Genomic DNA, 14,470 nt, shown 5'->3' with positions numbered 1-14,470 from the left:
ACATATATATGTATCTTAGGTTGCTGGTTTGTTTTTATTGATCTGCACAAATGTGTATTTATTCAGTCCTTAGACATCAACAGAAAAACAGACTGCACAATAAACTCCAAGCAAGATGGAAGGAGCGCCCCCTGGTGGCTCATCCACAATCCCGCAGTTAATAGTACGGGAGCCGAAAACTAAAAATAGTTTAGTTTTACCCCGATTTGTATATTTTTTTATTTATACAAATGTGCTATAACGTAACCTTATGAGTTATAACACTTTTATTGCATGTTTAGCTTAATGTAGTTACGCCTAAACATTTTAACTCCATTTCCCACAACTCCACGAGCAACCGCGCATGCTCAGTTTGATTTCAGTGACGCTGCTGTTGTTGTCTTTAGCCCGGTTCCAGCTGCTTCGTGTCGCTTGACAGCAGTGATGTAGCTGTCGGCGGCGGGACTGCAGCCTGCTCCGACCAGCTACCGTCCGCTGCCGTTCCGTTCCGGGGCTCCGGGAGCTCCGTGAAGCTGCGGCGGCTCCGTTGTGGGCTAGCGGCTAAGCTAGCCTCCGGGCTAGCCGCTCGTGAACTCAAGAAGCTGGTGTGAGTGTGCGATGAGCCGCCGTTCGTGGTTGGTGTCCCGGCCAGCCGAGTGACCCTACTCCGCCGGTGGACCCCGGCAGACCTCCGCGCTGTGCGCTCTGGGAGCGGAAGACACGGCCGCTGAGATGTGGCAGAGCGTCGGCCTCACGCTGCTGGTCATCGTGGCCACGCTGGTCTGCGCGCTGCTCTTCATGCTGTTCGGTGAGTCTCCCAGTGCCAACCGGTAACACAACTCCGTTCATCTGCGGCTGATACAGAACCAAAACTTATTAAAGATTCAGAAGCTAACAGCAGCTAGCTTGCTACGGTCCAAAAAGGCCGAACCGCTCCCTTAAGTTCGTCTGCGTGCCCTGCTGCTATACTGGGGAAGAGGAGGACGTTACTCCTTTCATAAACCTCATTTGTACAGTATATTTATGTTAGGAAACTTTCCCTGACATCTAAAACTAGTTATTTAAACTGAGAGGAGTGCAGACGCACGTGGAAACAAAGTGCACATTTCAAGAAAAGGTTAAAGTTCATGAACAACCTTTCAAAATAAAACCAAACCAAGATCCACTATAACCCCTGAAAATGGGAAATGTGGGGTTTTATTGTGTATATATCTTAGTTATTACATAAGCCACGAGGTGTTGAAAAAGGTTGGCCAAATGCCAACATTATTCATCCTAAAATTAAAGTGCATACATCTTTAAAATTCTTAGAACAATTCTTTTTTTGCAGAAAACTATGAACAATAAAATCTAATTTTATATTTGAGTTGAAGTAAGATAACTTTAATGCATGGGAGACACTCAGTTTTTCACATTTAAAATGCTGTCAAACAACTCATTTGCAAATTTCCCATAAATACTAACAAGGAGATAGTGATTAAGGAGAAACCGCACTGCAGGAAGTCCCAAGACAATCCGGATATTTATTTAACAGCAGTTCTCCTGACGCTCATGTGGAGGTAGTTGAAGAAGCTCAAACATCACATTGAGGCCAAGGTCGCTGCACACAGAGGAGCCCGCCCAGCTGTTAACAGGCTGGTGGGGGAGAGGTCATCTCCACCAAACCACACAAAAAGAACTGAACTCTAAGGTCTGCTTTGACTACAGGAAGTGGACTCTAGCCCCTCCCATCTGGAGGAAGTGACTCCTACCTAACCTGGAGGGGGCATTCCACTTTTTTAGCCACTTGAAGGCTCTAATTTCAATTTCTGATGATTCATACTCTGTATCATGGAGGGCACATTCATAATTGTGGTTTGTGCCCAGCTGGAATTATGTGAGAAGTCAGAATGGAGCTGTGGAAGAAAAATTCTGGAGTGAGATTTGCACCGTTTTGACATTTTGAACTAATTGTAGGTACACAGACTAGTATCAAGTAGTGTCAGACCAGTGTGAACATCACATGTTTAGAAGTGGGTTTAAGAACCTGCGTTCAGTGCATTCTCAAATGCTCTGTGTATTTGTAGTGTTGCCAATTTTGTAGAATTGGTTAAAGCTCTTATTTTGAAATTCTGTCCATTAGACTGTTGAACAGAAGCAGAAACAAAGTATTTTCCTTTCAGACACACTTATTTATCATTTCTATGATAAACGAACCACAATTGTCTCAATTAGTGCTGATTTATAAGTGTCTAATGTTATCAATTATGTTGTATCAACTAAATCTCAACAGTTTTTTTTCTTTGTTGTGATTTTTTGGGGGGGATTTCTGGGAATTTTCTTGTTTTTTTTTTTTTTAATTCTTATGCTCAAACATCTTCTCGTCTCCTTCCAGGCTGGTATGTAGTCTGGCAGCTCTTCCTCTCCAAGTTCAAATTCCTGCGCGAGCTCGTCGGGGACGCCGGCACGCCGCAGGCTGAAACTGAACCGTCAGAGTCCAAGATGGACCGAGCGGCCGGTGGCCCGACCCGCAGCCGAAATCGAGCTGCTCGCCAAAAATTGGCCTCGCTGGAGAGCACGTCGTAGAGCAGCCGCCCGCCACAGAGGGGATCCCTCACTGACGCCCCCCTCACATCCCCACTTTAATCTGACCAGGCAGACCTCCTGGTTTAAAGGGAAAAGCCATCGGAGCTGAGCACGAGCGGACATGCTCGTACGCGAGGAAGAAACTTCACTGTGACTCAGCAGAACTAAAGAGCTGCTCCAAATGAATTCCGGCTGTTCTTCAAGAACGCCGCCAGTCCATTCTGACACAAGTTCTGACACTTTCCTGTAGAACCAAGTGCAATGAAAGGATCGCTCCTGAACGCACCCCCATCGTCCTCGAGGGTGGGAAACCCAATGCCTCCGCTGGGGTTCATCTGATCCTCCAATCCTGCCTCCTTTTTATAGATTTCTTTTTTCCTTTAGGAGTCAAGAAAGCTGCTCGCTATAGCAACCAGGCCTCCCCACCTCAGTGTGTCTGAACCCCACCCATCAGCACTGATTGCTTCTGTTTTCCTCAATGATGTTTTAATGACTTTGAAGCTTCAGTTCAATAAACCACTGTGCCACAATGCCAGTCTTCATGTTTACTGCACTAATACTTTTGTGGAGATCTCCTGACCTCCTGCTGATCATCTGGATCATCATCCAGCTCAAAGACCAAAAACCTGCTTTTAAATCATCACACAGACATTTTACAGCTTTTATTTTGACACATGTTGAAAGAAAAACTTTGTTTATAAACATAAAAAAATATAATTTTTAAAATACATTTTGTTAATTCCACATTCTAAATAGTATGTAGATGAAACTCACAATTAGTCTTTAATTATATATATTATAATATATATATATATATATATATATATATAATGTCACATTAAAAAAGATATGATAAATAAAATCATACTTAAAATAGATGACATTCCTTTTTAAAAGCAAACCAATAAAACAGATTTGGATAAAAAAAATAAACAGAAACAAATGATTTATTTTGAGCTCAAAAATATAATTTTAAAAGGTTTCTTTCCAGCGCTGTTTTGTTGACAGCGAATGTGTTGACAACCTTTAATATTTTCATAATTTGCTTTATTTTCCAAATTTATATTAGTTCTGTGACTTTTATAAGACCCTGTATAATTATCTGCAACAATTTAGTAAATGTGTGCTAGAACCATAGACTTAATATATAATAGAACTCGTCTCTATTTTGCTCTATCATAAATTTATTAACAACCGGAAGTGTTCTTTCTGATAGGAGCAAGCTTATCCAATCGCATTCCTCCATACTGCAGCTCTCGGCCAATCGGAAGCGCCCGTGCTCCCCGCATGCTCTCCGTCCAACATGATGTTGCTTGTGTGAAGTTTCCTCCGCCGCCATGAGCAGCCTTTGCCGGGAGGTTATAACTCTACAGCTCGGACATTTCTCCAACTTTGTCGGGACTCATTGGTGGAACCTGCAGGTGAGCGGATACTCCGCGCGGATATGAATGTGGTCGAACGTTTGTGGTCGTGAGGGGCGGAGCCTCTTGAGGAGAGTGAATCCGCAGATTCGCCTGTAAACAAAAAGATAATCGGGGGTTTCTGTATGAGCTACTGGACCCTTTTGATGCGGATTTATGTGACGCAGATCTTTTTTGTTTTCTATTAAATAAAACTTTATTGACAAGCGCTTCCTTTACATGCGCTGATTCATATTGATAATTTCATCAATTTGTTTTGATTTGCTAGTAGCCAGGTTAACACTTACTTTTTAGGTAATCACTATTGTTAAATGTGAACCCAAAGCTTGGTTTGTTTAACCACAGAGTAGGAGAACATGATTATCCCTACTTTCTAATTATTTCTTGAGAGAAACCATCATTTCTGAGATTACAGGATGAAAAGAGACAAGATTTCTCAATGTAAAGTCATGCATTCTTAGTCTTCCCACTTTTTGGATAATAGACAGTAAAAATAAAATACAAGTAAGGTTCTACTCAATCACCATACTCCCACCTTCAATTAATGTTAATGTAACCCTAGATGTTAGTGAAAGCAAAACATTCCTTGTTTATCAAGTCACCCACAATTTTTAAGTAATCAAGCGATTGTGTAAAACTTAAGATCAGAACCAGGAAGATTTTTTGTTCTTTTTTTTTTACATTAGGAGCTTTTCACAGTCTGCTCTGGTTCTCCTTCAGGATGCGTCTTTGTCATACGATCCCGAGTCGCCGCCAGCTGAGATCCAGAGTGATGTGGTGTTCCGGGAAGGCCAGACTCCGGGTGGACACGTCACATACACGCCGCGACTCATCGCCATGGACCTAAAAGGTAATGGGGGTGGGGGCACGCTCCCCTGACAGCTCCTCTGACCTGAAGCTCTCTGCAGGAAGTCTTCAAACCCTGCGGCAGGAGGGATGTCTATACGACTCGGGAGAACACGCCTCTGCGCTCACCTGGTAAACAAAGCACATGCTTTCTTTATTTTGGGGGGGCTCAAAAGCTAACGCTCCATCATCCTCAGGGAGGGGAGCTTGGTGACCCACAAGGAAAGTCCTACAGAAAAAAACCCATTCCTTAAAGATCTGGACAAGCTGGACGTGAGTATTCATGCTGCGTTCCAAAGCTGCTCTGAGAACCGTCCCGCTGACCTCCGCGTCTGTCCTCAGAAGGGGGAGATACTCGCCGACTTCCCCTCGCCGCCTCGAGAGCCCGTGAAAAAACGTGGCGGGGTGGACACGGTGAACAGTCAGCTGAACCAGATCCAGAGGAGCTACAGACTGGAGGGCAGCATCCGGGTGTGGTCCGACTTCCTGAGGATCCACTTGCACCCACGCACCATCACCGTCATCCACCAGTACAACCACGACGGGTAAAACCACGCCTCTGCAGCTTTGATTTTCACATTGTTCACACGGACATTCAAGTGTCTTGATGCACGTTCACATTGGTTTGTGGTTTTTAAAAACCTTAATGGAGCTACGAACACACATGGCATTTGACGCACATTCAAAAACATGCTTGAACACAAATTCTTGAATGCGCTTTTAGCCCATGGTGTTCACACTGGACTAGCAGGGAGGGGCTTCTTCCTCTTTTTCTTTTTCTACTGTTTCCTGCCAGCTGCAGGTGGGAAAGTTAACTTGCATCGATCATTCAGCAGCCGCGCATTTTGTTCGTAAAGCCCAAAATGGGGTGGTAAAAATGTGTGGAGCTACGCACGAACGCAAGGTTTGAACGCAGAGGCCAGAGATGTGCTTTGTGGCACGTTTGTGCTGACTTTTCTTATAAAAGATCAACGCAAAAATGCTCGAAAATTAAGGGTGATGTGTAACTTGTGTAGAAAACGCTTTTCTGTGCACTAGTGCTGCAACAAACAATTATTTTAATAGTCGACTAAACGGTTCATGCGCAAACTGGGTGTAAAACACACATCTTAGCCATTATTAGCTTTAAAATAACTAAAAACTAGATATATAACATATATATTCAATAAATTTGGCAGCTGAATAGGCTGAAGTTCATAGCTAAAATCGCCGAAGCTAATAGCTGAAAATGCTGAAGCTGATAGCTAGCTAAAATATTAGTTGAATGCCAAATCAGCCTAAAAAGATGCAGGTCAGTCAAATCAGCTAGCATGTGGCTTAAAAATTACGTAAACTTCAAAATACCCTAAAAAAAATGAAAAAAACCTTAATTAACTAAAACAGGTAGCATGCAAATATTAGCCTGATGCCAAAACAGCCTAAAAAAGGCCTAAATTGGCTAAAACAGCTACAATGTAGCTAAATATTAGCTAAGCTCCAAAATGGACAAAAAAAAAAAAAAAGCCTAAATTAGCAAATAACATCTACATGCAGCTGAAATATTAGCTAAACTCCAAAACAGTCTAAAAAAACCTTAATAAATGCCAAAATAGTCCAAAAGGCTAGTATAACTTTCAACTTCCACCCTGATTCCATATAATATAAAGTACAGACTAAACGACTATTAAATTAGTTGTCGACTATTAGTCACTTAATCAAGGCAGCTCTGCTGTGCACATTTACATAGACTTTTCCAATGAAGTGTCTTTGAAACGTGCTTGAACGCACGTTTCAAAGGTAGCTTTTTGTACGTAGAGCCGAATAATGATCGTAAAAACTAACGTAGCCACGCATGTTATGTTAGAAAGTTTTGCGAATGTCAAAATGATTTATTTTAATCAAATGTGCAACATATTTAAACGTTTGTTACAATCGGATTAATTTCTTCAGGGCCATGTACACAGTTCTATTCTAATCTGATTAAAGACATTTTGCACATATAACCTCAGCTTCCCTTGAAGTGGGCGGAGTCAAGTCCAGTTCTTACACCCGCTTCAGTGAATGACATCAGAGATGGTTGGTTTAGTTGGCTTGCCACACTATCGGACCTTGAATGTTTATGTCTTTGAATTTGAGCGCTAAAATGTGGGTTGTGTCAATGGTTAAAATGTGTTAAAATCTTTAGATTTCTAAAGTGTCCAGTTCATGTTTTCACACAGGCATCTCTATAGATACGACCCCCCGTCGGCTTAAAGAGTCTCAGACATTTGCGTTAGAGGAGGTTCTGTTTGCTTGTGCAGGGAGGCGCACCGCCTGGAGGCGTTTGGTCAGGGAGAGTCTGCCCTGCAGGGGGCGCTGCTGGAGGAGCTGGAGGACCGGCTGCACTTCTTTGTGGAGGAGTGCGACTATCTCCAGGTAGCCCCCCCCCCCCATCTCTCATGTGCTGGTCCTCCCGTCTCAGCTCTCCCATGGTTCTGTTTGGGTTTCAGGGGTTCCAGGTTCTGTGTGATGTAGCAGACGGTTTCGCGGGTTTGGGGTCTAAGGTCACGGAGCTGTTGCAGGACTCCTACGGGGGCAGGGGCATTCTGAGCTGGGGTCTGGTGCCGAACACCCCCATCCATACGGTGAGTGGAGCTTGTTGTGCTGCAGCCCGTCGGGGTTCACGTGGTTCTGAAGCGACTCTGTGGTCCAGACTCCGGTGAAGGACCTGTACCGCCTACTGAACTGCACCCTGGGAATGCTCCACATGGCCACCAACAGCTCGCTGTTCTGCCCGCTAGGCCTTCGGGGGGGTTTGGCCAGGTTCCCCGCTCCGCCTCCGGAGTTCCCCCACCTCTCCTTCGACGTGAGTCTCCTTCTGACTCTCCTTAAGTTGCACTGGTTGGTGTTCACGCGCCGGTCCTCCGCCTCCACAGCCTTCCCTGTGGTTCCACTCCAGCGCCGTCCTGGCTCTGGCGCTGGACGCGATCACGGTTCCGTACCGGCTGAGGAACAACAGCGCCCCCATGTGGCAGGTGGCCGACTCGCTGGCAGTTTCAGGCAGGAAGGTGGTGTCTGCGTATGGCGCCGTCCCGTTTCCCATGATGCACGGCTCCTCGCTCCCCGACGCCCTCATTGCCTGTGCTGAGGGGTTGCCATGGAAACCCCTGTCGACCTGCCCGGAGGGGGGCCGCTGTTACGGACAGTGGGTGACGCTGAGAGGATTTGAAGGCCAGAAACTTGTCAGGTGGGACGATGTTCCAACTTTTGACCTCCAACAGAATTGTTAAAGTCCAGGATGACCCAAGCTCCTCCTTTGTTCCTCCAGCGGTCTTCCTGTGGGGGCGCCGCCCCCCACCCCTCTTCACAGCCTCCACAGCGGCGAGGACGTCCTGGCTTCGTACCTGACGTCCTTCTACCCTTCAGCTCCTCTGTGAGTTTCCTCTGGGTTTCTGACCTTTAGCCCCTCCCCTCTGTTTACATGCTCCTCCTTGTTCCTGCAGGGCGCTGCAGCTGGTCTCTTCTCCCTGTAAGCTGACCCCACCCTTCCCGCAGATTTTCAGCTCCTCCCTGGACGCTCGAGGTTTTCTGCAGAGCGTGCAACCGCCTGACGGTGAGCATCTCCTCAGCCGAGTTCATGACAATCAGAACTTCTTTAACAAACTTCTCTCTGTAGCCCCGCCTCCCACTGTTAACTCGGCGCCCATCCTGACGTCTCTCCAGTCGGGGTCCACTCTCGACCCATGGCTCTCGGATTTTCACCGTGCCGCCAAAGGCGTTGATGTCCGCCGCATGGCTCCCAGCTTCTTCTCCCAGGGACCAGAGATGGCCGATTATGAGGAGGCACTGGAGCAGTTGCACCTGCTGGCACGCCGTTACCGAGACGACAGCGGAGGCAGAACGCAGTCTTCGTCTGAAGATGAAGACGACTGACGGATTTGTGATGAAGAGATGTTTATGCATCCTCAGCCTACAAACATCTGGAACCCAACATGAGCTGCAGTTCTGGACTTGTCCAGAAGAGGGCGCCCAACACAGAAGGTTCAGCAGCTTTTTTCTGACATCAAAAACTATGCCAGCTTTGTCTCCTTATAGCAAAAGAGGGAACTTGGTAAAAGACATTCTGACTGAAGAACTGCTTTTTCTCTGAAAGAAAATGTTTACTTTAAAATGTTTGCCTTTAATGGAGTTGTTTTTTTGTAAAGTTTCTTAATAAAATAATCAGCTGACGATTCCTGAGAAGATGCGACACAGGAAGCCAGAGCCAGACTCTAGAACACATTTTAATCTGAAACAAAAGGATTCACAGAGGTGAGCTGCTTCGTGTTACAGCCAAAAACAAACATGTTCCTACATCTGATTAAAAAATTGAGACATAATGGCTCCAACTTATAAAAGCGGACTGCAGCTCGTTCCGCTCCGACGTTCTCCAATGAAAAAACGCGATTAGCCGACAGAAGGGCAAGTGAGTGCGTGAAATACACGGAGCGTGAGCGGCTGATCTACATATCAAAACGGGGGCGGGGGGCTGGGGGAATGTAAATACAGGGCGGGGGGAACCAGGGGGGCAGGGGTCACACAGTCCAGGACATGACCTAGGAGCGGGAACGGGAACGAGAGCGGGACTGGGAACGGGATTTGGAGCGGGACTCTGATCTGGAGGCGGAGCGGGAACGGGCTCCGGCGGGGGACTGGGATTTAGACTTGGATTTGGACCTGGCTCGGGGTTCGTCGGGGGAGCGGGACCGGGATCTGGAGCCCCGTTCGGCCTCTCCTTCGCCGGCCTCGTCGTCGCTCTTGGGTGGGTCTGGGCCTTTTGAGACGGATTTCCTGGACCGATCCTTAGGTTCAGATCTGGAACGAGATCTAGAGCGAGACCCAGATCTGGATCTGGACCGGGACCCCTTCTTGGTCTTCTTGCCATCTTTCTTTCCCTTCTTGCTTTTGGGGCTGCGGCTTCGCTCTTCGCCCTTCTGGGCGCCGTTGCTGCGCTCCTCCTCCTCCTTCTTGCCCTTACTCTTCTTGCTTTGGGACCGGCTCCGGGAGCGGGACGCCGCTCTGAGGGACAAAGCAGAACCCTTTTAGTGAAGAACAGATCAATCAGAACAAAACAAGTTCTGACCCAGTTCCCCACCTGGAGCGGGAACGGCTGCGGCTGCTGCTTTCACTACGGCTGCGGCTCTTGTGGGACCTGCGGCTTCTGGAGCGGGACCTGTAGGGAATAAAATTAGGATATCAGCGACCGGCTTAAAAACACCACCGTGTCTACAGCTACAAACACACCAGTCATTTGACGTGCAGTTTTGAACGCACTGGAGACACGTTACTAGATGCATGTTTAACCCACGATGTTCACACTGGACAACCAAGGAGGGGCTTCTTCTTTTTCTATTGCTTACTAGCGCATGTCTTCCACCAGCAGTTGGAAGAGACTTGGAGAAAAATGTCAAATCAGTGCAAATCTTGAGATTCTCCAGGCTTCTTCTGGAGGCTCTTCTAGCATAATACTAAAGTCTGCTAGCTTGATGCTAAGAAATAATGGGATTTCTCATTGAATGTCTAATGGTAACGCTCGATCGACCTAAACATACATTGCTGACTAAATAAACATCCTAATTTACTCACAGGAATGAATTTTCTGAACTCTTTTAAGGAAATATTTCTTAAAGTAACAATTTGTGGTCTAACAGTTTTTTTTTTTCATACTTTCTTCTTCTTCAGGTATAAGGTGTAATGCCATAGCGCGATTCATGACTGATTACCTGGTTCAGGTCTGTCCAGCCAATTAGAAAATACCAGTTGGAAAACATGCAGGACTGCGGCTCTTGAATTACCTAATCCTGACAGTTCTACAAGCTGTACGCCTCCATTGCACAGAGCAGTAATGCAGGAAACTTAGCCCAACAGAACCACAACCCACCTGGATCGGCTGCGACTGCGGGAGTAAGAGCGGCGGCGCTTGGCGCCGGGGCGGTCCTCAATGAGCCGGATCTTTCTGCCGTTCACCTCGGTCCCATCAAGCTTCTCCAGGGCTCTTTTCATGTCCGAGTACTGCCTGAACTCGATCACGCCCTCGTTGCGGCGGCCCTTGTGGGTGTCGGCGTACGTCACCTCCCCCGCCTGCCTCATGTAGTCCTGCAAAGACAAACTCATACGTTAACCTGCATCCAAATGAACCAAACTTCAGGTTTCCTCCGGAATCGTCCGCTTACCTTCAGGTCCTGCCAGCTGCAGCGGCTGGATAGATTCTCCACAATAAGCCGATAGTCAGTGCGCACAGGTGGGCCGTACCTGTCTCTGCCTCCCCAGCGCCCGTATCCACCTTTCGGGGCAAGAAGGAAACAGAACAATGAGGGCCTCAAAGAGCCTGACGGGGCGTACACACTCTAAACTCCAGACTAAACGCTACAAATCCTGCATCAGTATGAAAAAAACAAAAAATATTTAACTCCTTAGCAGTCTGCCTAAAAAAAAATCTACTTTAAAATTACAAAATAGTGTAGACATTAGCCTGTTTATAGACAACAATTCATAACTGCTGGAGGTACTTACGGTCAACTACAGCAAGATTCTAAGCTAACCTAACTAACAACATTTGACTGTTAGAAAACAGGTTGTTTTTCAGGCACCTATAAGAGCTGAACCCACATCTGCTCCTAACCCCATGGCATCCTCACCACCCGGCCTGGGCCTAATGGGAAAAGCGGTCTTCATTCACAATGGCTCCCCTTTTTGGTCTGCCCAGGGGCCCAGAATGGTCAAACCACACTCTTGGAAAGGGGGACACCATGGCCAGCAATAGGGGCAGGCAGTCAGCAAAGGACTCTTTCAATTAAAACATTGAGGTTCTTTGTTAAATCTTTTACCTTTAAATTGACAGTTTTAATTAAATGAAAACTCAAACAATCAATTTACAAGTTTACAAATATTTGACAGTAAGTAATCATTTCCTGTCACAGAAAACCCCCAATGTGACCCAATTTTTTAAAAAATATGTTTTTTTTCTTTTCGTTTTGGTCATCATTGGTGGCTCTGGCGCACAAATTTAAATCATGTCCCAGGAAGTGCAGAACCCAATCTGAACCAGCTCTTGAACAGAAAAGCAGCACATTAGTACCAGTTTTACTGTTCCAGAAAAAAAACAAAAAAAAAAGAAAAACAAGAAGAGGCCAGGTTCAAATCTGAGAAGTGAATCAGTCAAATAAAAGGTAAAAATGAACGTTAAAAGGGGAATCTGGGATCTAATCCTTTAAACCCCCCGTAGTGCTCTAAAGTACAACAAACCTAAATGCATCACGATGATGTAAATTTGATGCGCAGCAGCCACCAAAGACAAGAATGATGAATTTGTCCCCTCCAGTTCAGATTAGAGAAATATATATTTATGTCAAACAAGCAGGGATTTCAAATGAGAACTTACTCCTCCCGCCGCCACCATAGCCGCCATCTCGGCGGGGGCCCTTGGTGTGCTCCACGATAACCCTCTCCCCGCACAGCTCTTTGCCGTTCAGGTCGTACACGGCGTCATCTGCGTCCCGCGGGTCATCGAACTCTACAAAGCCATACCTGCAAGACGCGAGAGGAGACCCTGAGGAACGCCGTCGTCTGAACCATCATAGAACTGAGGTAATGCAAGAAGGAAATGTATTATTTTAAAGATATAATGCAGTGGAAATTCAAACATTTGGGGGTGCAAAGCAAAGGACAGAATATTGGGCTTACTATGAAGGAAAAAATTGACTAGTATACATGGGTAAAGTCAAATTATGAGGAAAAAATGTTAAACATTTTCAAAAATAAAGTTGTACCGTGAGTAGGAAAAGTCAAGATTTTACAAGGAAAGGGTTTTTTCCAAAATAAAGTTAGGGGCGAAATTCTCCATTCATATTATGTGCAGACAATGCATCAAGTCAAGCTATGTCTGGTGATGCCATAAGGCTTTAATTATTATAGGTAGCCTATCCATCTGCCATGGTGCATATGGACATTTGCAACTGTATTACTAACCTTGTAAAAAATGACCCTTTGTGGATCAGGAATCTTATTTTGAAGAGGCCCAGTTTCCGGAAACTTATTTTCAATATACTTATACAACTATGTTGACTCAGAAAAAGACTAAATATTTCGTCATTTGTGTAAATATATTTTATGCTATATTAGAATGCCGTACATACTGAAACACAATATTAGTTTTTTGTCGTTTATATTTTCTCAGTAAACAGTCTTTTGCCTCATGAATGCATTTTTTCTTGTAAATTCTCAACTAATAACTGATAAAATTATACATTTGTCATCAATAAGTACTGACTCTTAATACCAAATCTATATTTTTATTGTAAAATTTCGAAATTTGTGCAACCGTCTTGCCTAATATGACTTAAAATAAAAATGTGTTTCAAAAACTTTTAATAGTAAACAACATGCAAAATGGCACAAAGTAGGTGATAAAAGCAACAACTATTATTGTAAAATGATTCCTTTTTCTCAAAATTTTACAACTGTATTGTGATATCTAAATATATATATACACACATTTCTTTCATGATACTACATTAACCATGAGACTATCAGATATCTACAAAACATGAAGACACAGAGCGCCTTTAGGGCTGGTATTCTCCAGTCTTGATCAACACAACGAAAAGCTCATATCTGCAGATTTATAGATAAGTCTAGTTTTGTCAAACTTCATAGAATTTAATCTGACCATGATCACTGAAGAATACAGGATCTGAATTGTTGGTGTGCAGATATCTTCAGCTAAGGACAAACATTTTTATAAACAATGCCACTGTGTTGACGTGTTGCATACAAAATGTGTGCAATTAAATTATATCAATTTGCAAGAACTGTGTAAACATTTGTATGCAATTCCAACATATACAGTGTTAAAAACGTTCATCTGACAAAACATTAGCACGATTTGGGTATATCGTGCAGATTTTAGGGGCCCATCTGACTGTAGCGGGGTAGGCCGGTGTAGGACCGGGGTTGGAAGATCATTCTGTAACATGTCCATAAACAAAAAAAAATCAGAAGTAACCCAATACACCTTTTTGCATAACAAATTTCGGCTCAAATGTCTGTAAAAAGCAAACAAAAAATGACCACCAACGTCGCGGATGGCCGCCTTTTTTCGCCTCTGCCACGTCTGATGCTAGCTTAGCGTAGCTAACGAAAGGCACTCAGAACTTTAAAAGCATACAGCGCCGAAAAGCGATGTTTAATTGCAAAAGAATGAGCCGGAAATTGTTTCAATGACACTGAAATGTGATTTAAATCCATTTGCTTCCATGTTTGGATTGATAAAAGTGGAAAATTCTGCCTTTTTTCAGCAGGCCGGGCCTGCTAGTAGCAATGAGGCCATGCGCGCGCGGTTTCTCGCGAGGCCTTTAGCCTCCACTAAAGTTACCCGTTTTTAAGGTCGACCTCCAGTATCTTTCCGTAACCTTTGAAGAACCTCTCCACGTCCTTTTCCCTGGCTCTGTAGCTCAGTCTTCCGATGTACACGCGCGACATCCTCTGCAGCTCCGAAGAATCCAAACGCACGCGAACAACAAGCTAAACACGCGGAGGAGACGCAAGGCTGAGCGAGCGGCACAAAGCTCCTTTCATACAATAGGGCGCCGACAGAGGGGGAGGGGCGTGTTGGGTTTCTTATTCCCTGATTTTGGACTTCAGGTAAACGGGTTATCCCTACA

At 45.1% G+C, this 14,470-nt stretch overlaps 3 protein-coding genes across 3 annotated transcripts; 2 read left to right on the top strand and 1 right to left on the bottom strand.

The window, feature by feature from the left end:
- Positions 1-341: 341 nt before the first annotated feature.
- smim13 (small integral membrane protein 13) lies at positions 342-3,074 on the top strand. The gene is made up of 2 exons (XM_024296956.2): positions 342-787; positions 2,354-3,074. The coding sequence occupies exons 1-2, from the start codon at positions 712-714 to the stop codon at positions 2,542-2,544; spliced, it is 267 nt and encodes an 88-aa protein (XP_024152724.1). The 5' UTR covers positions 342-711; the 3' UTR covers positions 2,545-3,074.
- Positions 3,075-3,738: 664 nt separating this feature from the next.
- On the top strand, positions 3,739-9,046 carry msto1 (misato mitochondrial distribution and morphology regulator 1). The gene is made up of 12 exons (XM_024296804.2): positions 3,739-3,965; positions 4,686-4,815; positions 4,874-4,943; positions 5,009-5,084; positions 5,154-5,356; positions 7,091-7,205; positions 7,280-7,414; positions 7,483-7,635; positions 7,706-8,016; positions 8,098-8,202; positions 8,273-8,382; positions 8,446-9,046. Exons 1-12 carry the CDS (start codon positions 3,882-3,884, stop codon positions 8,700-8,702), a joined length of 1,749 nt encoding a protein of 582 aa, XP_024152572.1. The 5' UTR covers positions 3,739-3,881; the 3' UTR covers positions 8,703-9,046.
- Positions 9,040-14,393, bottom strand: srsf4 (serine and arginine rich splicing factor 4). The gene is made up of 6 exons (XM_024296933.1): positions 14,182-14,393; positions 12,190-12,335; positions 10,982-11,091; positions 10,690-10,904; positions 9,904-9,981; positions 9,040-9,827 (listed from the first exon to the last, which is right to left on the bottom strand). Exons 1-6 carry the CDS (start codon positions 14,286-14,288, stop codon positions 9,365-9,367), a joined length of 1,119 nt encoding a protein of 372 aa, XP_024152701.1. The 5' UTR covers positions 14,289-14,393; the 3' UTR covers positions 9,040-9,364.
- Between the last annotated feature and the right edge of the window lie 77 nt (positions 14,394-14,470).

The sequence above is a fragment of the Oryzias melastigma genome, linkage group LG11 (assembly GCF_002922805.2).
Source record: "Oryzias melastigma strain HK-1 linkage group LG11, ASM292280v2, whole genome shotgun sequence".
Taxonomy (NCBI): Eukaryota; Metazoa; Chordata; class Actinopteri; order Beloniformes; family Adrianichthyidae; genus Oryzias; species Oryzias melastigma.
This window is presented reverse-complemented; position numbering and strand designations above follow the sequence as displayed.